Raw genomic sequence first — 25,649 nt, forward strand, 5'->3', positions numbered from 1 at the left:
TGGTTGATTCATTAGTCAGTATGATTGCACAATCAATCACAGAACTAGATAACCAATGTAATAAGTCATAAATTTGCCCTTCGTGGAGGCCTTTATGAGGAAATGCACCCGCTGTGTACAATTTATTCTTCTTTTCTGTCTTTCTTCTTCTAACAGTACTTGTTGAATGGTATATTGCTGTGTTCATTTTCTGCCCATTTTCTTCATTCTACCAGCATTGTACTACTCTGATTTGCTTTATCAGTACAAAAGTCTGACTAGTGCAGACACTGGAGACGATTACAATCACAAAACTTCTGCTTAGAAACAGATGGGGAAATAATTTGATGTCTACAATTGGCGTAGAATCCTCTTCTATGCTGAAAAAAGACAAAATGTCAAGTATCACACCAGGCTTGTCTGTTCATGTTAATTTCCACGCCAATCTTCAGTTTGTGGATGTGAATTGAACAAAACTTCTCCAATCAATGGTTACTGTTTGAACTTGTGCTTAGCTTGATCCATCACTCACATTAATAACACTTGAAAAGGGCCAAGTCAGTCCAGTCATACCAGGACCGGTTGGTTTAGAGTGATGCTTTAAATGAATTCCAAAGCTGAAGGTCTGATTAAAGTGCCCCCGCGTCCCCCGCAAGCCAACTACAGGATCTAGTTGTGAATTTTAATGCCGCACCACCACCACCATGCTTCTACTTGTCATGCACACTAACTGAAACCGTTGATGTCTTTGTGTGTGTCTATGTGTGTGTGTCTAAAGATACACTAAGATGAAGACGGCCACCAACATCTACATCTTCAATCTGGCTTTAGCTGACTCTTTATTCCTCGCCACTTTACCATTCCAGGTGAGTTCTTGATCAATGACTCTTTTTTTTTTGGGGGGCATAAATTAACAATTTAGAGTGAAGTGTTGTGCCTGTAAGGTAAAAGATGCCCCCTCGTGGCTGCAAGCCACTTTGATTTCATCAGATTCATCTGCGATCTGTACTGCAACAAAACAAGTAGTGTTAAGTGACCAGTTTTTCAAGGATTTGAAGCCATCGTTCAGCCAATTATTTTTTTTTTTGCTCTGACTTGCAAGTTAAATTTTTAGATATAAGTGCTGTGGTGGCAGTGAGTTCAACTAATGTTATCTAATAATGAGTAACAGCAGATAGCAATTCTTCAAAAAGGAGGCTTAAAGTTGTTTAATGTCACATCCAGTTGAAGTTTACTGTCAAAATGGACGTAAAACAAAGAGAATTGCCGTTGTGTATTTAATACAGCCACATACGCAATTTTACCTGAGGGAAGTGTGTGAACAACAAAAGGAGCGGCACACTAACCATTGAGTTGAAGCAAAAAAAAATGGGCAATAACTGTTTATTTAGTTATATTTTATTTAATGATGTCATTACTGTGTGTTTTAAGTACAATATTATAGAGTACATTTTTACTTAACACATGACCTAATACTTGAAATTCAGAATAAACTGCTCCTTTTATTCTTTACTGAGTTTCAGTTTGTTGAAACATTTAAAATGTCCTCATTGGGTCAACAACCATGGAAAGTAAATGTATTTTGGGCATTCACACAATTGATTTGAATATTATTACAATCTAATGTGTTTTCAACACTGCATCTGCATCCTCAATTATTCATCCACCAAGTTGCATGTGCAATCTTGTTAACAAAGACAATCAATCAATGACCTCAAAATATATTTTCTGAAATGTCATCAAGGCCAAATGACTATTTACATTTTTAATTAATGTGTAAATGAAGTCTAATCAGCGTAAGGATCAATTAACGGCGTGAGAGAAAGGTGAAGCACTTTCACGCTCCACTTGACAGAATCATGAACTCTTCATGGAAGCGCTTGAGTGTGGATGGGGAGCTCCACATCCTCATTGTTTTCATTTGCCAATGTTTCCAGGGCACTGACGTGTTCCTGGGCTTCTGGCCGTTTGGAAACGCCTTGTGCAAGGCGGTGGTGTCCATCGACTATTACAACATGTTCACTAGCACCTTCACGCTGACAGTAATGAGCATGGACAGGTATGTGGCTGTCTGCCACCCTGTCAAAGCTCTGGACATGAGGACGCCTCACAAGGCCAAGGTAAAATGTGCACTTAGCATACCACACAACAGAATATAAACATGGGATGTTTATATGGGATGGGACTGTGAGTGATGAAGCACCAGGCTGGATTTACACTACACTGTCCTTGGATATATTTGTATCCTTGAATTTTGAGGGGGAAAAAATTCTGTCAATATTTAAATGGAAAAAAACTGATAAAATAAAAAAAAAAGTAAAATAAAACTACTGTATACTAAAACAGTAATTGCAAAACAAATACTGGGTGTTCCTGCATGTTTTGGCCTCTTAGGGGCAGTGTGTTGCCGTACATCCATGGTGTACATGCTTACAATAAGAACAGAAGAAAGTCACGATTGAATTCTATTAAAATAACTTGATATTGGGAAGAATTGGGTTATTTGAGTAGTGTTATCTTTCCTCTGAGTATGTGTTTCCACAGCATGTGTGTGTGAATATGCGTTATTTGAAGAACTATCACTCCCGCAGGTTGATGCTAACTTCCTGTTAGCATTTGAATGGGATCCTCCATTCACTTGCATCAGCAAAAGCGCTAGGCTCGCGATGTGTTAAACACGAAGAATGTTTTGTATTTAAATACACACTGTACTTATCGTGTTTTTAGAGTGTCATCAAACAGCTTGAAGGTCACTTAGGAACGTCTGAATCACACTGATTCGCTCCGGACTAGCTACAAGCTACATGGTGCATTCAGGGTCCTTTCACAACGTAGGGAACTTGTAAACGCTCCGCAGCGTTCTGCACAATAATCTTTTTTCTTTCGATCATTACATTTTAATGATCGAGAGAAGCCAAAATCAAAATTGCGATAAAATTTCGATAAATTGTCCAGACAATATTCAAATCAATGTCAAAATTCTGGTTTCTGAAACATTCCGGACAACCTGTCTACATGTGTGAGTGGACATAGTTACTCCTGCATACATATTCCGATATAAACCACGATACACAGCGTCATTATGCAAATCAACGTAATTTCCCTTTTTAACGTTCTACGGTCAATAAAGCACATTACATTCATGTCACTCGCCACATTACAGTTTTTATCCATAGGTTTGGCACATTTCTTAAAACTGAAATTACATTTTCAAAATACCTTGGACAAATCCCAAAACCACTTTACAATTGGTGCCAACTAAATGGCATTTCTCATCGCTTTCATCAAATTGCCAATCTCTTAGTACATGTCTCAATTGCCTCTGTGAATCTGTGCAAATGGTTGTGTATATTTAGCCTAAAGTTAGCAAAACTTGCTCACATTTAGCACATTTTCCAAATGAATAGATCTTGCTGATTAAACTAGATTAGTTGTTTTTCAGTCTAATGGCTATCCTCTCCAAAACATGTCACCAGGATTTCAGTGTGTAAGTCATAATATGCAAAATCATCTGTTCAATTGTCAAAATTAGTCAAGCATATCACAGAAGTTTAGTGTAGAGGATGGTTGAGACATTCCCGCCGTTTTTTCCCTCGCTGCATTGCAAGGGAAAGTATCCGCTGCGACGTGAATGAAAACCTTCGGCCCAACAAAGAGCAGCGTATGGATGGTCAAGAGAATGAGGACGATGGCCAAGAGGGTGAAGGTGACGATAGTGACTGCACAAATTCTGTAGAGTAAATTTGACTCCATTTAGAGTAAATTTGACTCTATTTTGAGTAGGACCTGTAGACTCAGGTTTAGAGTAATATTTACACTTGGAAAAGTGTAAAATAAAGAATTGAAGAAAAAAAAGTCACTCGAGGGTTGAGGAACCTTCAGGTTGGGAGACGGCCGCAGTACCACCTGAGCTACGCCACTTCTACTGTTTGATTAGCTCCAAGATGTTTTTGGTGTTGGAGTTTTAAGATTCCAGCTGACACGAGCTCTGTGGCTCAGGGAGTCGACCGGCTTTTTTCCCAAACTGAAGGTCTTGAGTTTGTTCCTCAACTCTTGAGTGACTTTTATTTATTTATTTTTCAATTTTTTTATTTAACTCTTTTCCAAGTGTAAATATTACTCTAAAACTGAGTCTATTTGGTCCCACTCTAAATAGTAAAATTTACTCGACAGAATAATGTAGTGAAAGTGTTAAAGTAGTTGGTTCTTCATTTATGCTGTGCACTAGATATAATTTTATTTAGTTATTAGTTTTTCATAAATATACAGAATTTGGATTACACTTTCTTTTGTTGCACTCTAATGTATAAGTAACTTTGTGTGAATAAAAAGTGTTGCAATTTCCTTTACTGTGAGTGGAGTATGTCAAACCGCAAACTTTGAAAACTGCTTTTGTAAAATTATTTTCCCCCCTCAGTTTTTTAGATAATATTTTATTAGCGGCACGTCTGCTGTTGTTACAAAACGTCTAATCATTTTGACTTGCCGTGCTCACAGAATGCCAAAGGGACGATGCATTATGAGGGCATTGACTACTTGTATGACATAGAAATTTGATTTTGACACATAGGTAAGCTGTTTTGGCAGAGATTCGAGCTTTTGCAGGTGATCCATGGTATTGTGCAAAATCATCCAAGTTACTTTTGGCAAAATGACTAAGTGAATGCAGATGAGCCAAAGTAATTGAGAAGGATCTTTGCAGTTGTGACTCTTTGTTTGGGAAAGGAACTTGGAGTGAAGCATGTGTGAGCAGTTTTGGGATAGATATGTGCTTTTGCTAATGAACTGATAGGTTGTCCATAAATGTAAAGTGTGTTTGGCCAAATGAGCTTGCAGTTTTGAAAATGTCATCTCAGTTTCAAGAAATGTGCCAAACCTGTGGAGAAAAACTCCCCCAAAAAATAATTTAAAAAAAATAGTCGGTTTCCCCCTTGCTCCAAAAGTGTGGTTCTTGTGGCATTTTGACAATAGAGACAGAAATGAATGTGAAAATCTAGTTCAGACCAAGATTCCCTGCGAATAGAGCGGTTGCAGAACACAAACCAAAGTGATGTTCAAGAGAGGTAACCCGATCACATGACTAAATATTTGGGTTAGGAAAGAGCATACAGTATTTGGGTTTTTGCACGTGTGGCCTTTCAAAACCCAAATACTGGCAATATTCAGGTTTTGAAAGGGTTATTGACTGCATGTAAACATAGCCAGTAGCCACTTCGACGGGCACACAACGGGAATTGGACATTAACCTGCCCAAGTCTCCTGTGGCAACTGTGAACTGTGGCCATGCCACATCAAATATGTATGTCGGTTCTGTTTTTCATCCTTTAGAATATATGGTGTGTGTGTGTGTGTGTGTGTGTGTGTGTGGGGGTGTGTGTGTGTGTGTGTGTGTGTGTGTGTGTGTGTGTGTTTTATTATTATTATTATTAAATACAGACCAAAGAAACATGTGTCGTTCCCTCCATAGTGTTGTTTTTGTAATGACTTGAGTGTGCCATTCTGACTTCCTGTTCCTGTCAGCGCACTCCAGGTGTACAACGCCGTCAGCCTTGTTCAGACAACCTAGCGGGGGCGGCTTTCATTGGCCTATGGGGCAATTAGAATTGAGCCCTCCGCCAGCTACTTGCAAACTAATTACTTGTCATTTTTGTTCAGGTGGTGAATATCTGCGTGTGGGTGTTGGCCTCAGCCTTTGGAGTTCCCGCCATGGTGTTGGGGGACGTTGAGCAAGAGAATAACAGTGAGTGACTACATGCATCCTGTATTTTCCATGTGCACTAGACATGTGAGCTGGTATATATTCATCTCTGCTTATTATGCAAAACAATACACAATGGCGAAACGGTGCCACACAGCATTTATTTTTCATTATCCATTACTGAAGAAGGTTCAAGGGAACAAAAAGGCTCAAAGCTATCTTTCAGCAGGGCCCCGCGGAGCTGTAGCGTGCATCAACTTGTTCCCAAATGTGCTTGCTCTCGCTTTTTTTACAGCTTTTATGGTAGCGCATCTCACTAATGTGCTCGACACATGCGATTTATGATCAATCAAGTTATTTGCCAGCAAAGTGACTCGTCATGGTGGATGTTATGAATTCTTACACTGTGGCATTTAAACAACATCTGGCACATTTGTATAATTTGCAAAACTGAGTAACACTTCATATTTCTGTTTCGAGTGTGTAAGTAGTTAAGTGTTGGATGGCATTTATTTACTTAACTGCATGAAGTACCAGGTGTCAATTTGAAATGAAGGCTTTATTTGTGCAGATGTTTGAGTAAAAGTGGAGATAGATGCACTTATGTCTATTGATTGGACCACAGAGAATTGAATGTGTAACTTCTGCACATTACCCAGACCCGTCACCAGAGCCCAGGCTTAAGGGGGGCACATGAAATGCATGGGGGGGGGGGGGGGCAAATGTTTATAAATACCCTACAGACAGCATGAACTTGCCCCATATATTCGGATAAATTCACATAGCACGGCCGTGCATATATCCATTGAATGGCGCCCGCTGACAGTATTATCATAGATAGCATTTACAGTAAGTACACATAGAATAGACGATAACGCCGTCTATTCTGTGTACTTCGGTAATCTCTGTGTGCGGGTGTGTGTGTGCATATGTGTTTACAGTCAGGCACAATTCGAGACGGACTCTTGTATGTCACGAATGGCGTTGTTGTAGGCTGAAATGCTGACATTTTCGGCAAACATAAATGACAGTGGTTTGTCCATTTTCTATTGCCCTTCTCCTCACTCGCTTTTCAAAGTGTAGACTTCCGCCAAGTTTTATATAAAAATGTGTCACTTTGCGTCATTACTTGTGTGCAGTCATGTGACATCCTGGCTCCATTGGATTGGTGAGACAGTCATGTGACACAAAGTCTCCCTGAAGTAATGAATACAGTGTAACTGGATTCAAGTAATGAGACAAAGGCTGGGTTCAGTTCAAACCTACTCCAGTGCAACTGCTCCGATAGTGCGGTTCATTTGGTCAAGTGTGAACGGAATCATCTGCAATCATGTGCATGTGAGTCATTGCAGGTCTTCAGCAAGGCTGGCTATAGATGACCAAAAAACAGATGTAGGCGCGACACCTGCAGTGAAAATACAACCCGAGAAGACTGAGTAGTAAATAAGCAAGCAATATTATCAAAACACTAAGATGAGTCATCATTTTGCCCCATAAACACTCATGTAATAAGTTTCCACGTGACACTTTAATCTGGAGTCAGTTTATCTGTTCTTTGATTGCCTCTAAAAGCAGTTGTACAGTTCAATCATGTCAACCGCAACGGTTTTAGTGGCACACCCTCCTTGATGCTCCGGTGAACTCCATTTCATTTAATGAGATGTCTATTAGCCCAACGCACAATCGCTCCACTCCAGTTAAACTTTACTGCCGCTGCCGCTGCTCTGCCGCCACCACAATGACACACTCAAAGGATCATCAGTGTGAACTTTGGGCTGACTTTCTGCAAATATTTGTTTTCCCTATGTCACGTCCTGGATATTCGTCTCACTTGCGACTAATATTTTAACCTTTCTATGTTTGTTTCACGAAAATCGAGACCATTAACATAAAAGGTCTGGATGACTTGCTGTGATTGATGAAAGCATGAATTCTGCTCTTGACCAGAAAATTCTCAGGAACAATGTTCGGCCATTGGTTCATGACCTCATTTGGATTCTGCACCATGACAACAATAATCAGCAAGTCGACTTCTGAAAGGCTTAAAAAACTAAATGAAGGTTTTGGAGTGGCCTAGACAAAGTCCAGACTTAGAATCTGATTTGAAATGCCCTGGCATAACCTTTAAAAAGCTTCACGCTTGGAAACAACCAGTTATCAGGCTTTTTACACAGGACCATGTAGGTTAGGATTTTTTTTCCTCCTGAGCAATTAATCAAAAGTCAATTACAATTTCAAATATACACTCCACAATTACAAAATCGGCATAATCTTAAACAAAAATAAAAGATTATTAATACTTATTTTGAGTTGTTTAAATGTATTATTATTATTATTATTATTTTGATTAATTTACTAAATCTTGTTTGGTCCAAAAGGAACTTGCATAATTATAGAGTTGCAAAAAAATGTATTTGTCTTAATGTTTTAAAAAATATAATAATAAATAAAAATAATAATTTCTGTAATTCCATTCAAAAAGTCAAACTTTCATAAATTGTAGATTCAGGGCCCACAACTTAAGTGATTTCATGTACTTGTTTGTTTATTTTTTTACATTATTTTTACTTCCAACTCATAAAACCCACGAAAACAGGATGTAAAAAATAAATTAAAATACATTAAAATAATGTGAAGAAATCCCCTTGTATCCCAGCGAGGTAAAGTCCAAAACAAAAGGGTTTTATTAATTAAACAAAAACAAGGTGGTGCACAACGCGCTTACAAAAAACAACAAAGTTCTAAATCAAAGCAAACTCAAGTGGCATGACGAGGAACTAGCAAGACATGGGCGAAACGACAAAACTTGGCAACGGCAATGGACCGACCCAGACTGGACAAACACAACAGACTAAATACACCAACACTAATGAGACACACCTGGGGAACACAATAGGTTGAAGGCACCGATTGGTCAGACACACTGGGAAGGGAAGGAACACAGGTGGACGTGATCATAACGAGACAAGGGGAGAAATCAGGAACACATGACAAACACCAACCACAGACAAAAACAACAAACATACCCATAATAAACCAAATCCAACCCCTACAAAACCGAAACATAACAACAGCAAGCATCAAGAAAGCAACATACATTTATGATTGTGATCAATTTTATATTGTTATTTTGAATGTGAATAGAAAAGGTGAACATATTTGTTTAAAATTTGACGAAATTGTATCTCTGCATTTGTTCCATAAACGCACGCACGCACTCACGCACACACACATTATTAGCAATGCAGATGTTAGCTCTTCCATCGGAGTCCAGGAGTGCCTTTTCCACTTAAGGGAATTGAACCTGGGGTCAAACAGCTACAAGCCTTGACCCCAACTTCATGACCACCCACGGTATCCATTAAAATTAATTTTAAAAGGCTCCTAATGTGGATTCAACGTCGATTCAGCGTGTTTATCTGTGTGTGCGTGCACATGCGCTATGCTCTGCATGAGGCCCAATAGCTTCCCCAGAGGAGGTCATGTTTTGCCAGCTAGCCTGCTGACAGAATGGCGAGCCGCCCGTAATCCTGTGGTCACACCACCTGCCGAATACTCTTGTCTTTATGAATGAATTATTTAACATTAATCCACATCATCAACTTTTTTTAAAATCTCATTACGCATTTTTGAAAAAATGTTTTGTAAGTGAAGCTTTGCCTTGTCAGGGTGTTTGCTTCTATGTGTTGATTGGTTTCCCACTCTGACCCTAATTAAAGCCAGTGAATGAAAGTCAGGTCTTCATGCTACAAACTGACGCATTTTTGAAAAAGTCTCGTGTGCTATATTAAACAAACCTTTGTAGCTTCCAAACTAGACAGCAAACCCAATTTTGTTTTTGTTGGCAAACACAAGATGGAAATTTTACAGCTAGCAAATCAAGCAAGTAATAGCCAGTCAGGATCCTCTAGCGTCACCATGCAGTGGCTATTACCATGGCAACAACAGCTCAACTAACTTTAAAAAGCATATTACTTGTTATAACAGAGACCTTTTTATACTCTAGCATTATCTGTAAATGTATCTTATGTTTCATTTGGTAAGAAAAAAGTGTTAATTTATTTATTTATTTATTTTAAAGATGTATAGATACTATTACACCCAATCTGGTTATCAAATCAATCATCTGTATTACCTTTGCCACTGATGCCCAAAGTCCATTTATTTATTTATCTATATATTTTATATATATTTTTTAAATAGTTTGTGAAAGTAGTTTTGCTTCCTTTCAAAACAAAAATTCAGCAACATAATTTACTTTTTAAATTTTTTTTTATTATTACGTTATCCTTGGAAGACGTCATTCTACGAGACGCGCCCCATTCTGCCAGGTCGCTCACCACTACATCTGCGGTCGGTAAATTGGTTTCTCCGTTTGTATTTACGTAGTCTCACTCACATTAAACAAAAGCCAAGGTCATAGAATGCAGAAAACTCAAGCAAAACGAATGCCATTATTTGATAAATCTTGTCGACATGATCACAGAGCATGCTGCGTGCTAGCCTAGCTTCAATTGAAATGTAGTGACACAAGTTGTAATCAGTCTCGCAACTACGATGAAGTCTGGCATTGGGGCGCAGTTGGTTCTGAGGACGCGGGGAAGATGTTTCAGTTTCATAAAGAACCACAATCCTTCCCATCCACTTTCACCGAGGCAAAAATCTCCGCCGGTAAAAGTAACGTTCCTCTTCCATTAGGACGGGGCATAAAGCTTCTGCTCCAACTACTGATGCGTTTAAGGTACACAGAATATGTCGAAATTTGTAACTCTCGCTCAGAATTTTAATAAACTCTTCCTGAAGACTTGTAGCATGTACTCAATGATAGCTGAATTGAAATATACTTCAAAATATAAGTGGAAATCGCTACATGGTCTTTGTTTTTATTTTAACTAACAGCTCGTTTTTGGGGGGTTGCGGTCAGAGTAAGGTCCTAATAAGAAACAGGTAGAAGTGTGTTCATAAATTAGGCTGACAATGAAGAACCAAAAAAAAAAGAAGAAAAGAACAACAACAATCACAGCGTTTTATCAAAAACAAACAATGTAGCTTGCTGATATGTGGCAGTTACAGTAATTGTTGGGTACAGTCCCAATAATTAAATATTAACATCTACAACTGCAGAAAAATAATAAAAGGCATTTGCTCTTACCTGAATCAAGCTAAATGTAAAGTAAGACATTTTTTATTCTACTTGCACTATAGGAAAATCCTAATTTTAAATGCAGATTGCAAATGTCTTATTTTGATTCAACATGATATCAAGATAATTCTGATTTTATGAAGTACTGCAGAAATCTAACATTTACTACAGAATGGCTGAAGTTCTAACCATTTGAGAATAATAAGGCCTATAAATGATTGATGATCAAAATTGTTATAGATTATTTAATCGATTAAACGTCTATTCATCAATTGATTGTTGCGCCTCTAATTACAACTAGACATTTTTTAGTGCATTGCTGTGCAACAGTGGATTGAATGTTGACTAAAGAACTTGTGGTTCTGCATCGATCCAGTTGAAGCCTGCAGCAACCTTGACAGGTTTTAGATTTGAACTCCAGCAATTCTCTTCCTTTGACCAAGTCTGATCTTTCTTTATCTTCTTTTTTGTCCTACGCGTTGTCCTTCCTCATTTCATTTCTGCATCACTTCATCTCATTTTTATCTCCCTTTTTATGCCGTAGCATGATTCCCTCTCTCCTGCTTCCTGTCTCAATCAGAACTTCACACTCCTTTTCTTTTCATCCCTTACTTTCCTTGCACTTTCTCATTCATCTCTTCTTTCCCTCCTTTAATCATTTCAACTTCCCCCGTCCTGCTCTTTTTTCGATATATCTCGCCTACGAACCTATTTTCCTCTTCTCATTTTATTATTATTTCGCTCATAACTTTTCTTTCCTTTTCCCGTCATTGGTCCCCAAATGCATTATTGTTTCATTTTATCTTCATTTGATTGTTTGTTTGTTTTTCTGTTGTCAGCATCTCCACTGATCACTTAAGACTTTGATATTATTTACTTAATATTTAATAATTTCACTGTCATTTGGTTTGCCTTTCCTTTCAAGTCTAGACATACTTTTATCATGTCACTCATTTCAAGATGAAATAAGTATTCTTTCATTTTGTCTCTTCGGGCTCTATAGTCTTGCCCAGTGCAAGTTGAAATGTATCTTCTGCCCAGATTTAGTCATAACTGTTTTAATTTCCTAATTTTCTCAGTAGAGCTTTGTTCTGCGGATGTATCCTTGTGATTGTTATCGCAATTTCTGCCAGGTGCAGTCATGACTGAATAACCTCCTCTATTTCTCAAATGGGCTTTGGTCTGTGTTTGAATGATGTCCTTGAGTTTTATCTCATGTTCGGTCAACTCCAGTTGAACTGTTTACTGGAAACTGTGTGGTACCGCCCTTCAAGATAGAATAAGAATATTGTAAGTCCTCTGTAATCTTCGCACTTGTGTGATGCTGCAGCCATTGTCTGTAACTCACTTGTGCCCGGAATATTCTGTAGAAATAAAAGCTTTGAAGGAACTGTTCATCGATTTCCAGCCTGTATTCAGATAACTAACATTCTCACTACCCGAAAGAAAACGAACACGTGGAGGAAAAGATCTACTCCACAACAAAGTCTAGTATAATGCACGGACTAACCGTGTGCATAGGTGGACTTTCCTTTGTTTTGGTATTTGCAGTTAGGAGAGCAGTTAGAAACGGCTGATTTGCGCCGTTGTGGGCGTGCCGTGAACACGGCCGACTAGCTTTGCGTCCAAGGGAAGTGGCTCCTCTCATTCCCTTTAAATTCAGGGTGAAAGAGGTGCACAGAGTCCTTGCAGAAAATCGAAACAGGCGTTTACAAGAAAGCGTGAGCAGACCACCATGGGTGGATGATGTAAAGTTAGTTCAGTCTTTTCTTGTCAACTGGTTTAACCCACTTGTTCTGTTTAAAAATGCTAGTTTAATCTCGTGTTGACTTTTCTTTGGTAAAAATAATTCAAAATTAAAATCAACAAAGTTTGCGGCTTAAAATTATTTTTAGTTTTGTAAACACCTTACATCTGTTGCGTTACAGTGTTGTAAGATGGCAGGGCATCTTATCCGGACATTTGACAGGAAGCAATATGCAGTGATTGGGGTGAACAGCCATGCCCGAGGACACCTGTTGAGTTGAGTTATAGAAGCTTGTACCGATCCATGAATAAGAAATATGATGGCAGTGACATCACCTTGTTTGCTTTGGGTACCCATTCAGTTGCATACACTGAGGCTGAAACTTACCATAATGGGGTTATTATAGAAACATACCCAATGACAAACTCATATACACACAATATACAGTGCAATTTCATATTTTGATAACGACAGTTTTGAGTTATAATATTTAATACTTAGCCATTGACATCACCAATGAGGAGTTTAATCTTTTTTTCCCCCTGCTATTTAAAATATTTAACAATTTTATGTGTATGTGTCTGTGTGCAGTATCATCACAACAAACAACTGAAATAAATCAATCAATAAATACCCCCGCCCCTTCCCCCCCTTTGACTTAATGAATGGCATTTCAGTTGGAAAATGCATCACTGCAACAATGGCGAGGCCCAGTAACACAGCAATTGTCGGAAGAGATGAAGTGGAAGGGGACAATTAACATTTAGGAAGGTGAGACATTCCGAAAGAATGATTGCCACTAAAAGCTATTGAGTGAATGACCTTTTCTTCTGCTGCTATTCAACATCCGGCAATTGACTTCCTGCAAGCAGGTTTAAAGCTGACGCAGCTGATGTGATGACTACAAACTAAATGAATGAATGAATGAAAAAATAAAATTGTACTGTGCACTTAGTCATTGTGTGCAGGGAAGATGTGAGCACAAGATCACATGGAAATAGAAGTAAACTGTTTCAGTGTTAAATTGCCAACGTGACTACATCTGTAGCAATACAGGCAGTGTTCTGTTCATTTGTTTAACCATGTATTTCTTGTTATCAGCTTGAGCATGTGCTTGTAGTTAATAATAATGCATCAGATTCATATAGCGTTTTTCTAGACACTCAAAGACGCTTTACAATGGAACGGATACATTATTGGTGCGCTCACACATTCACACTCTGGTGGCGGTGAGCTACTTAAGTAGCCACAGGTGCCCTGGGGCAGGCTGACAGAAGTGTGGGTGCCAGTGTGCGCCTACGGCCCCGCCAAACATTTGCACCTTCCATACACCAGTGTGAGTAGCACTGGAGGCAATGTGTGTGAAGTGCCTTGCCTAAGGACACAACGACTTGGGGAGAGCAGGGATCGAACAGCCGACCTTATGGTTACTGAACGACCGTCTCTACACCCTGAGCCATGGCCGCCACATGAGTGAAATCAGTGCATCGATGAGTTGTCAGACAATGAATGTAATGAGATTACATTGAAATTCCCAGCGATAGATTACGATACGATACGATACGATACGATATACTTTTATTTCCCCCGTGGGGAACTTTTTCCTGGACTCCGTCCAGCTGCAGTTACAGTAAGGAAGAAACAACAGAATAGAAAGAGATAAAATTAAAGTTAAATAAGAAGTGCAGCAATAAGAAATCTTCACAGAAGTATACATGTGTAGAGAAGTACATACATGAGGACTACACACCCCCATATACACACACACACTCCTAAATATATATATATACATGAGCATGTACAGCACGGCTGCATATATTCCACACACACAACATTGCACCATATATCTATTGTACTGAGTTAATGTCGGTTGTTAAGCAGTTTGATGGATGTCGGCAGGAATGAGTTCTTGTAGCGGTTCAGCCTGGTTCTGGGGGCCCTGAATCTCCTGCCGGAAGGCAGTAGCTGGAACTCATGATGCAGAATGTGAGTCGGGTCAGTAACAATTTTCTGTGCCAGTCCGGTGACGGACCGCTCATAAAGCATCTGTAGGGAAGGATGATTCCTGACCCCCATGATCTTCATGGCAGTCCGCACCAGACCGGCAATCTGTGACCTTGACTGCACAGTCAGGTTGCCGTACCAGGCCGCAATGCCGTATCTGATGATACTTTCCAATGCAGCCCGGTAGAACAACAGCATGATCCTCTGCTCCACTCCATAGACCCTAAGTCTGCGTAGGAAATAGAGACGCTGTTGGAGTTTGGAGCAGAGACTTCCAACATGTACCCTCCAGCTGAGTGTGTTGTCAATGTGGACCCCCAGATACCTGTATGAACCCACCTGGCTGATGTGATTGCTTTTGATGACGACTGGCCTGTGGTCACCAACAGCTTTTGGATCAAATATCACCTCCTCCGTCTTCCCCACATTGAGCACAAGATGATTCTGGTCACACCACTGGACAAATTGCTCTATTTCTGAGAAATAGTCCAGTGGGCTACCGCCGGCCTGCAGCAAGCTGACGATAGCTGTTTCATCAGAGAACTTAATGATAAAGTTATCTGGGTGTGATGTCACACAATCATTTGTGTACAACGTGAAGAGGACCGGGGAGCTGACGCAGCCCTGCGGGGCGCCTGTGCTTATCAATCTGGGTTCCGAGAGGGAGCCGTTGACCCTGACTTGCTGTGTGCGCTGTGTCAGGAAGGAGTGATACCACCTCGAGATGTACGGGTTCACATTCATCACCTTCAGTTTACCCAAAAGCAGGTGCGGCTGCATTGTGTTGAACGCTGAGCTAAAGTCAACAAACAACACACGTGCATAAGCTTTAGGGCCGTCTAGGTGTTTGCTGACCAGATGTGTGATGCTGTTGATAGCATCGTCAGTGCCGCGACCCTGCTTGTAGGCAAACTGAAGGGAGTCTAAGTGTGCATCCACCTCCCCCCTGAGCAGAGTCACCATCAGCCTCTCGAAACACTTCATGACAATAGAAGTTAGAGCCACAGGCCTGAAGTCATTATTGACCACAGGACATTGTTTTTTAGGAACCGGGGTGATTACTGATTTTTTCCAGAGACTGGGAATGGAGTGTGAGTCCACAGATCTCTGGAAGATGGGCTGCCATGCCGCTGTGAGCTCCTCTGCACAGGATTTTAGCAGAAAGGCAGATCTCCCATCCGGTCCTGAGGCCTTTTTTGTGCAGACAGACCTAAAAGTAGATTGGACACCATGGGGATGAATCACCAGCCTTGAGTCCTGCTCATTCACTGAAATGGACCTCAGGACCTCCCCACATTCAGAGGAGAAGTCCTGAGTTTCGAATCTTAAATAAAAGTAATTCAGCTCCCTTGCCTTCTGGAGGTCATTTAAGGTGCTGAGACCTTTTTGAGCAGGAGTCAAGTTGGTGATCCTCCTCATGGTGTCCCACATTTCCTTGGTGTTGTTAGCAGCAAAGTGTTGTTCTATAGTCTCTTTGTGCTTCCTTTTTGCTTCTTTAAGCATGTGATTAAGTTCTTTTTGAACCAGTTTGAGCTGGGCTCTGTCCTGGTTCTTAAATGCCTTGTTTTTGCGGTTAATACAGTCTTTAACCTCCTTAGTAATGTACGGTTTGTTGTTGGGGGTAAACAGTTATTTCCTTTGTTGGTACGATATTGTCCACACAGAATTGAATATAGTCAGTTACAGTCACAGCAGCAGTATCCACATCCAGCCCATGAAAGATATTCCACTCCGTGCATAGGAAACATCCTTTAAGGGTCTAAAGATTAAAGCATCGGCAAAATGTCAAAAGTGTGAGGAAAAGCAGAGAAAATGAGACAGAAGGGAATCATGATGGATACGTGATGCGTGGTGGAAGGAAGCATCGCTTGAGGCTCAAGTGTCAAAGAAAACTAGGCTCGAAACAAACACGCTTACAGACCGTCAACCCCCAACCAAGGCTTGGATGTTTTGTTAATTATGTACATTAGTAATACATAATAAGACATTTGGACATTGGTTGAGCTTACATAGAGTATGGGAGGTTCCATATAGAATTCGAGAGGGGTGTTATCACCTTGCAGGCCATTATTATTCAATCAAATAATTGTTATATTTGCTTTACACTTTGATCCTGAAGTCTTAATTTGGGTGACCTCCTTTTAGCTTTTGAAATCTTAGATGCTCGATAGTTAGTCAGCCAGTTATTGATTTCACAGGTGACAAATGTATTGGTTAAGGTCTGCTCTGTCTGCATGTCGTGCTCCTTTTTCTCCTTATCAGTCTGTCGCCTCAGACACATTAGTCTCAGACTGCAGCCTCTAATTAAAAGCAATAAAGCTGCCGTCTCGTCTTCTGTCATGGTCCCTCGACGCACACGTCATCTTTTTGTCCCTCCGCCGTCAAGTGCCATTACACGTGCATATATTCCCCTCCTTTTCTTTTCGCCCGCCTTTCAATATTAGCGTCGCTGCCTAATCACATGCCTTATTTGCATTTTTCATGTGCTCTTCATGTATGCAAATATCATCCACATTGTGCATTACAAAGAAGGTTTTGATTGTGTTTATGAGGCAATATTTAACTCACAATCAATTGAGTCAAAGCACAGACGTTGCATGTTTGCCCTCCCATAGATCTGCTCAAAAGTGTCCTTGGGTCTGAATCAAATGGCATGGACGCCATACAGCATTTGGGGACTATTTTGGAATGGCAAGGTCATTTAGCAGAACTACATACATCAACACTTCCCATAAAACACATGCTCGTGTTGTAGTCAAGACCACATCAACCGAGACCAAGACATTATCAGGACTAGACATTTGGAGGTTGACACCGAGACAACTTTATTCATTCTGTGATCAAACTCGTAAATTAATATACTTATACTATAATTAATATAATTCCCTGTTGCAGACCTCTCTAGTGGGGTATATTCCACGGAGGAGGCGGGACTTCAGATTATCTGGTTTTCACACATCAGCTTCGTTTCCTGTTTGCGACATGTGGGCCGCGTCCCAGTTCTTGCGCTTCCGCCTTTGTGCCCCTCGGTTGTGCGTTCTCGTCGACGGGTGCGAGTGTGTAGTGTGTCTGTCTCAGTTGTTCGAAGCCTTTCAGAGAGTTGCGTAAGCGCGCGGTTGGGGGTGCAAGTGTTGGAACGCGGTCATCAGTGGCCAGAAACGGCACTGATGTGTGAAACCTGGAAGTCGGAAGTCTGTGACATCTACCCCGTTGTCCAGGCTTGAAGGGTCCTATCCTTCCACAGATCTTCAATATGATTTAGATCAGAACTCATAGAAGGCCACTTCAGAATAATCTAGTATTTTTAGCTGTGTGTTTTTGGTCATTATAATGATGCAAAACCTATGAACCAAGACCGACCAAGCTTTCTGATACGGGGCAGCACACTTCTCCAGAGAATACCTTGGCACCTTGTGCCAGATGCTGTAATGCACAGCTAGAACAAAACAGAGGAGACAGTCCTCCACTAAATATGACCACATAAGTCATTTGAAAAGGTACCAAATTACAACCAAGTGTTGCGTGTTTTAGTTTAGCAACCTCTATCGGCCATGTTAAATAGCGCAAAAATACAAAACTGAGACTCAAACCCGATGCGTCTGGTCGGGAGACGAGTGTTTATGTAACTGAGCTATTCGTCCAGTGATTGTTTTAATGTTGAATACATATCTTCTTAGTGTAGACTACATGTTTTGTAAGGTGTACAACCTCACTGTGCCCTTTCGTAATCTCAACCATTAGTGTCCCATGTAAAGACGTAACGTGTACTGTACAGCCTCACTGAAAGTCTCATTCTAACACCAACCATGTCCGTGACGGCAAATTGACATACTTGTCAACACTAAAAATGAACACTAAGATCTTTACTGGACTGTCAGCTCAGTAAGTCAGACGTTAGTCTCCTGACCAGACGATCCGGGTTCGAGTATCAATTTTGTATTTTTTCGTTATTTAACATGGCTGACAGAGGTCGCTAAACTACAATACGTGACACTTGGTCGTATATTGGTGCATGGTAAAACGACCAACATGGTCGTTTTTGTTGGAGGACTTGTTGAAGCAGAGCCTCCTCCGTGTTTCACAGTACGGACAATGTTCTTTTCTTCTCATTGTGCTTTATTTTTTAATGTGAACATTGCCAAAAACGTCCGTTTTTTTCTCATCTGTCCATAGGATGTTCTCCCAAAAGCTTTGTGGCTTACAGTTTGCTCAATTCCAGACTCAACATTTTTATGGCTTAATTTCAACAGTGCTGTCATTTTTTATCATCTCCCATGAAGTCCATTTTGGCTCAAACCACAATGGATAGTGGGATCTAACACTGATGCACCTTCACATTGGAGTTGACCTTTCATTTCTTATGTTTTGGGCTTTTTTGTTACCATTTGCATTATCAGGCTCTTCAATTTGTCATTAGTTTTCCTTGCCCAGAGAGATTGGCTACAGTAGTGTGGATCTTAAACTTCTGAATAATATGTGCAACGCAGCAACGGTAGTCACATCAACATCAAACTGCTTGGAGATGGTTTTATAGCGTTTACCTTTAATGTGTTAGTCTGTAATTTTCTATGTAATCTCCTGACACTTCCTCTGGCCGTTCTTTAGTGTGGTAAGAAGAACCATGTCACCTAACATCATAGTGATTACTTGTCACCCATTAAATAGGCCGACTGACTGATTACAAGTTTGAAGACACCTTTGATACTAATTAGAGGACACACTTTGGCTGACCATTTCCCTATGGTCAAATTATTTTCAATCTTTTCTAGAAGTACCATGATTTTTCTTTCTTTCTTTCTTTATTTCTTTCTTTCTTTCTTTCTTTCTTTCTTTCTTTCTTTCTTTCTTTCTTTCTTTCTTTCTTTCTTTCCTTCCTTCTTTAATAACTCTGTTGAGCCACAGTTTCAAAGCAATGTCTGATTTGGTAAATTTTCATTATATTTTCATTCTTACTTTTGTCAGATTCAAGTTATTTCTGTGACCATTGTGGCTTTTTCTTCCATTAACAGAGGGGTACCAACAATTTGGTCCATTTGTGTATTTGTCAATTGGTACATTTCAATAAATGGCTGAACATGCATTGGCGACTGTTGCCTTCCTATTTCTGTCACTCAACTCACTGCTAGTTCCAACATACCGTTAATTTGATGATTTTTTCCATAAATATTTCAGACTTTTTTCTTGTTTCTGTGTCTGTTTTTATCCGTGGATGTAGGTGTCGAGTGCATCGTCGTCCTACCCGAAGAACGAAGTCATGTCTTTGGCACTTGCGTGTTCCTCTTCTCCTTTCTCATCCCCGTGGCCATCATCAGCATCTGCTACAGCTTGATGGTCAAGCGCCTACGCAGCGTTCGCATCCTGTCGGGCTCAAAGGAGAAAGACCGCAACCTGCGGAGGATCACCAGGATGGTTCTGGTGGTGGTGGCGGTGTTTGTGGTGTGCTGGACCCCCATCCAGATCATGGTCCTGGCCCAGTCGCTGGGCTTTAACCTGAGCAGCTTGTCCACCTTGGTCCTCATGCACTTCTGCATTGCTCTGGGCTACGTCAACAGTAGCCTCAACCCCGTTCTCTACGCCTTCCTGGATGAGAACTTCAAGCGCTGCTTCCGAGAGTTCTGCCAGCCTTCGCCGTTCCGTCTCGACACCCAGCAGTCGGGCCGGATGAGGAGCATCGCCCGGGAGGTGGCGGCCGCCTACAGCTGCAAGGCCGACGGCGGCGGTCCCGGCGGAGGGACTGCCAATCCCGCGTGACTAGGCGTGGAGCTGCCCCTGGTCGGGGTAGATCCCACACAGAGGGGAGAGACACCGGGGACGGGGAACTCCAACACAGAACTGACTCAGATTACAGCTCTCTAGCGGCACGAGCCCCCCCGCCCGACAACTGTACGACTGGCATGGGCTGGGGGGGAATCTGATGAGGACGATGGTGCAGAAAGGAAAAGAATCTGAGAACACATTGATTTGGGAAGACCCTACGAAGGTTGATTCAAAACAAGAATAGAATCTACAGTATTGCGGGACATTTGGATCTTAGATGGTGTTTTATTTGTGAGTGGTTACATCTTGATTCTTGGAATGTTCCACAACGTAAAAAAGACCACCACTTGTGTCAGGAGATAAACCCTATTTAGGGTTTATTTTTAAAACCAATTCTCTCGCTAACAAGACCCACTGATTGCATGTCTAGTCAAAGACTGGACCTGTATGAGGAAGATGTTCAAACCACTCATTTGGTGCTTTTAAGAAGATTGTATATTGACAATGGAGGTGAAAGGTCCACAGGCCGAATCGTTTTGGACTTGTGAAAGGAAGGAACAATGATGGTGATTCTCATCGGGATGTATAGATTCCCTTTCTTTAATCACTAATGGGTCCACCAGATTCTTGTGATCAAGCCTTAAATGGGGATTTTAAAGTGGTTGTGAACATTAGGATATGTGTGACACGGGATTTGGTGTCTGAAGGCCAGTAATTGGTCATATGAATGTGACTTAAGATACATGCTTAGAATTACTTAAGAATTCACTCAATTGAAGCAAATGCTGCATTCCATAAAACGGAGAATTCCAAGGTTTCAGACCTCCCACTGGGAGAATTGCAATGGAAAGTGGGGGAATTTATTCCAATGCAGTGCTTTGTCATTATGCATACTGCAAATGTAAAACGCTACTGTATATAGACTCTCTTTATTTGTATCAATTGCTTCTCCTTGATATTGTCATTCATAGCAGCCTGCTCTGCATGGAATTTAGTGTTAAGATATGTTGCTATATTCTTTCTGCATGCAGTCATTTGATAATACTGTGTATATATAGACAGTATAAATATTTGTTACTCGACTACATGCTCTCCGTTTTGTTTAAATTTGCTTTACATGGAACATTTGGAATCCTCGGATACCTCGAGATTTTCTGGAATGCAGCATCAGCCCATTCAAACATGGAGCGTGTAGTTGAAACATTTTATTCACAATTTGGCTTCTTTGGCATAAGAGGCATGAATGATACAAGCCCAGCATCTTCACAGGTGCTTTGTGAATGCTGCATGGAGGTGATGTGTTGTAATTCGCCAAGTCAAGGGTCACTTTTGAGGCTTGGTTTTTGGGAGAGCGACACATGAGAAAGGGGTCAGCAAGCTCGGACCCCACTCCAAGGGACAAAGGGGCTCACTCTCTTCTTAGTGTCTTAAAGCTGACATTAACCCTAAAACAGAAACCACAAGGTGTTATCATGATGCTGCACATTTTTGTTTGATTATGCCAATCCTCCTTTCTACCTTTTTTTTTTTCAACTGTGTATCCTGTTTAAGGCTTTAAGGTGAGAGGTGAGCTGCGCCTACAACAGATGCGTTTGCAGTATTAATGACCTCTTTTAGCCACCTGTTACCCTTTAGAGCTCGTATGCTTGACATTGATTGACAGATGTGATGAAAGAAAATGTTTCCAAGACTTGTTGTATTTAATCACTGTCACATGACCAGGGCTGGATTCACACTATCTGTCCAATGAGCCAATTCCAAATGAATGCCTCTGTTTGTTTGTTTTTAACTAATAGTATCTATTTGCGCGTACATTTCAAATGGCACATATTCAGTCTGTCCTTTACATTGAATGCTTTTTTTTCTTATTCATGTTGTTTGGGCAGATTGAGCCGATATGTATCAAATTCGCATATATTTCTTTTAAGTCCTGATTCCAAAATGAGGGTGAGATTCCAAGTGGTTTTTTTTCTCATTGTGATTCTATGAAGTATATCCACACCCTGTAACTTGGGAGCAAAAAAAAGAGGTAATTGTGTCACTTGTAGTTTAAATCCAGCCCAGGAGACAGATTGTCCCCAAATTGAAGCAGGGTTTAAAAAAAATATTGATAACATTGTTTTTACAATTTGTATTCCAAATCCACAGATGACTGAACCCCTGACTAAGAAATGATTAGAGAGGAGTTCAAATTTAAACTTTCACAGACAGCAGATAACTTCTCCTTTAATCTGTAATTGTGTCTCTAGTTGTGTTGGATTTATTTTCTTTGGATTCAGTGAGGAGAGGAAAGTACACTTGCCTTAATGATTGGAATAGTGAAAATATTGTTTTAATGCTGTGAGTTGAAATGATTCCGTAGGTTAAAGAATCAATGAGACAGTGAAGTAAAAAGTTAATGTCGAGTTCTGATAACCATTTCCTGGAGTCCAACTTTAATGATTTTTGCGTATTCCAGCATAATGAGTTTATATAACTGAGATTCTTGATTTTATGGCCACTAGTAGGAGGAGTCTTTGTCCGATTGCGACACACAGGCCATGGAGGAATCCCACGAGCCTGCAAGGATTAACGGCATCCATCGGTGTCTCCATGGCAACGGTCAGGACACAGTGGACACAATGGTGTGCTTAGCGTTAAAAAAATAAATAAAAGTTTTTTAAAAAAGACACGGACATTGAGTTGAATATGGTGTGTTGTTTGGCTGACTCATCCTTTTGTATGAAACTACAGGTAACCATAGCAACAACGTGGTTCCTCTACCAGTGGATGAAAAGACTATAAAACAAACAGCAGCCATACACCTGATTATACACTTGAAGGTGATCGCATAAGACAAACATTTTAATCAGAGAATAGCTGTGTAAGGCATTACTACACTTATTGAAAATGTTCTTTTTCTTAAAGGTCACTGTTGTGTAACATTTGGTGTTCTTTTTGTTGTTGCTGCGCAAAAAAAAAAAAAAGCTAAAGAGGACATTGATGCCAAGAGGGTGCACACTGCTGCCTAGTCGGTACGGAGTGAGCGCTCATTTACTGCCTGTTAAATCCTTGTAGATATTTCGTACCAGCTGTGTAAAGGTATTAACACAGCTCTGACCATCATTTACCTCTGATCTCTCGTTTCTTGGTGTTCTCAGTACGTAGGTTTAAAAAGAAAAAAAAGTGCGCCTCTCCGAGCAGCAAGGGGCGCTTAAGTGCACCTGACTCCTCTCATCCGTTTACATTTTGCAGACCACATGAATGTTGAGCCAATAACTGTTGAAAATCCAAATGTATAATGAAAAACATATATTGTTGATGTTGCTATTTGATAATTGCTATGAAAATGTTGTGTTGCTTCTGTGTTTTTGCTGTGCAGGAGACACTGGTATGTCTTTGTATCTCAGCTGATTGGAGTAATGACGTCAACAGTTTTTAGGGCTCAAGTTTTCCCTTTGTGAGACCACATCGTAGTTAAACAAGTACAAAGTGACTTGTGGTACGTATATGGTCATGTGTCCGAGCTGTTTGTTTCACACGACTCCAGGCACGGCTAGGTAGTAACGTGATACTAGCTGGCTTGTCGTCATGGAGAATTTTCTGCTGAAGCTTATACATTTAAATTGTATATATATTTTTTGCACATGGCATTAATAAAGAGATTGATGTTGATGAACATAAGGTTAAGAGAGTGTTTCTGTACGCAGCTGAACATGTAGAAGTACACATCATTACATAATAGTCTATATTGTCGATGTTGTGCGGAATTGTCACATCTCTGAAATCACTACTTTTCAAGAAATAAAAATAAAGAAATAAATAAACGCCCCCTTGCTTGAATGACTAAATACCACAACTTCATCTTTCATCATTGTGCACCAATATCAACACAATACTACCGCAAAATCATATCCATCTGCTAATTTAATTTTAGGGATTGAGAAGTACTGACATCAGGTATTGTGTCCGACCAATAGGCAAGGCAAGGCAGTATTATTTCTATTGCACATTTTATACACAAGGCAACTCGATGTTACGCAAACAAATACACAACACCTACAAGCATCAACAAACACAACAGTTTTCAACCTGGATTTACGTAAAAGCGTGTACACTCAGGGCTAACTTCACTTCTGTTAGCAGCTTATTCCACTTGTGTGCAGCATAACAATTAAAAGCAGATAGATAGATAGATAGATAGTGAAATGCACTCTGACAAAGGTAAAACTTTATGGAAAATGCGTGAAGAATTAAAAAATAAATTAAAATAAACTTCTGAGTGTTCCTGATGTCAGGAAATTAGAATATAAAAAGGTTACAGCTCGAAACACAATGGACTTCTGTGAGGTCACAACATTGTCGTACCCGCTATAACAGGCATCTTATTAAATGCTGTTGAATACCACAGTACCTTATTAGAATGCAAGGCACGGAAATCATCACGTGGAGTGTTAGCTCTTTAAACAAAGCTGTTTTGATCTGAAAAAAGAACAATTGTAACAGACCTACAAGCCCATGAGTGACTTAGGACAGGTCTTCAGCTGACTTTTGAGAAGTGGATGAGCTTGGTCACCACCTCAGTTAATTGGCAGACATTACAGTCAACAGTATGCCAAGACATTTCATAAACACCCTGAGAGCCAGGTGAGGAGCTTTTTTTGTTTTTGATACTTTACTTTTACTTCTGAAGTAAATTATTTGAGGTGGAATCATCCTGGCAATTCCAGATATTATCAGGATTAAGGTGGATAATACTGAAGACGCTTTGGGACTCAGTTTTCTCTGATTGGTTTTATTTTATTTTGATAACAAGCTGGTGTCTGAGGTACAGTCTCTTTGTCTGTGTCCCATCTTATAGGTCTGAAGTATGAATAGCTAATACTACCTCTTGAATATGTATGGCATAGTGTCAGAGTGTTATCTTGCTCTACAGGGCCTTCATGCATCAATCTTGTCTTTGTTCCTCCCAAGCCTGCAGTAATGATGTGCCCATTGACTTCTTTGACACCTAGGTATGCCATGGGAATCGTACCTATATGATTGAGCTGTGTCTAACCCCAACCATGAAGCAGTGCAGTGAGCTAAGACTCCAGTTGAACTACTCGTCAAATCTTCGATCCATCCATCCATCCATCCATACATCCATACATCATCTACTGCTTATGGTTGGGTCGCGGGGGCATCAGCTTTAGCAGGGCAGCCCAGACTTCCCTCTCCCCAGCCACTTCAACCAGCTCCTCCGACGGGATCCCAAGGTGTTCCTAGGCCAGCCGAGAGACATAGTCTCTCCAGTGTGTCCTGAGTTGTCTCCGGGGCCTCCCGCCGGTAGGACATGCCCA

At 40.5% G+C, this 25,649-nt stretch overlaps 1 protein-coding gene across 3 annotated transcripts in view; it reads left to right on the forward strand.

Annotated features, from left to right (window-relative positions):
* Nucleotides 1–24,079, forward strand: part of LOC147179253 (nociceptin receptor-like) — a 47,095-nt gene extending 23,016 nt beyond the window's left edge. For all 3 annotated transcript variants that reach the window (XM_086068979.1, XM_086068978.1, XM_086068980.1), the window contains 4 exons: nt 758–845; nt 1,917–2,099; nt 5,635–5,719; nt 19,787–24,079. In XM_086068979.1, coding sequence (XP_085925105.1) covers nt 758–845; nt 1,917–2,099; nt 5,635–5,719; nt 19,787–20,322 — 892 coding nt within the window. In that variant the 3' untranslated portion in view covers nt 20,323–24,079. The remainder of the gene's footprint in view (nt 1–757; nt 846–1,916; nt 2,100–5,634; nt 5,720–19,786) is intronic.
* The last annotated feature ends 1,570 nt before the right edge of the window (nt 24,080–25,649 follow it).

The sequence above is a fragment of the Leptonotus elevatus genome, chromosome 2 (genome assembly GCF_054856555.1).
Source record: "Leptonotus elevatus isolate MCC_2025b chromosome 2, RoL_Lele_1.0, whole genome shotgun sequence".
NCBI lineage: Eukaryota > Metazoa > Chordata > Actinopteri > Syngnathiformes > Syngnathidae > Leptonotus > Leptonotus elevatus.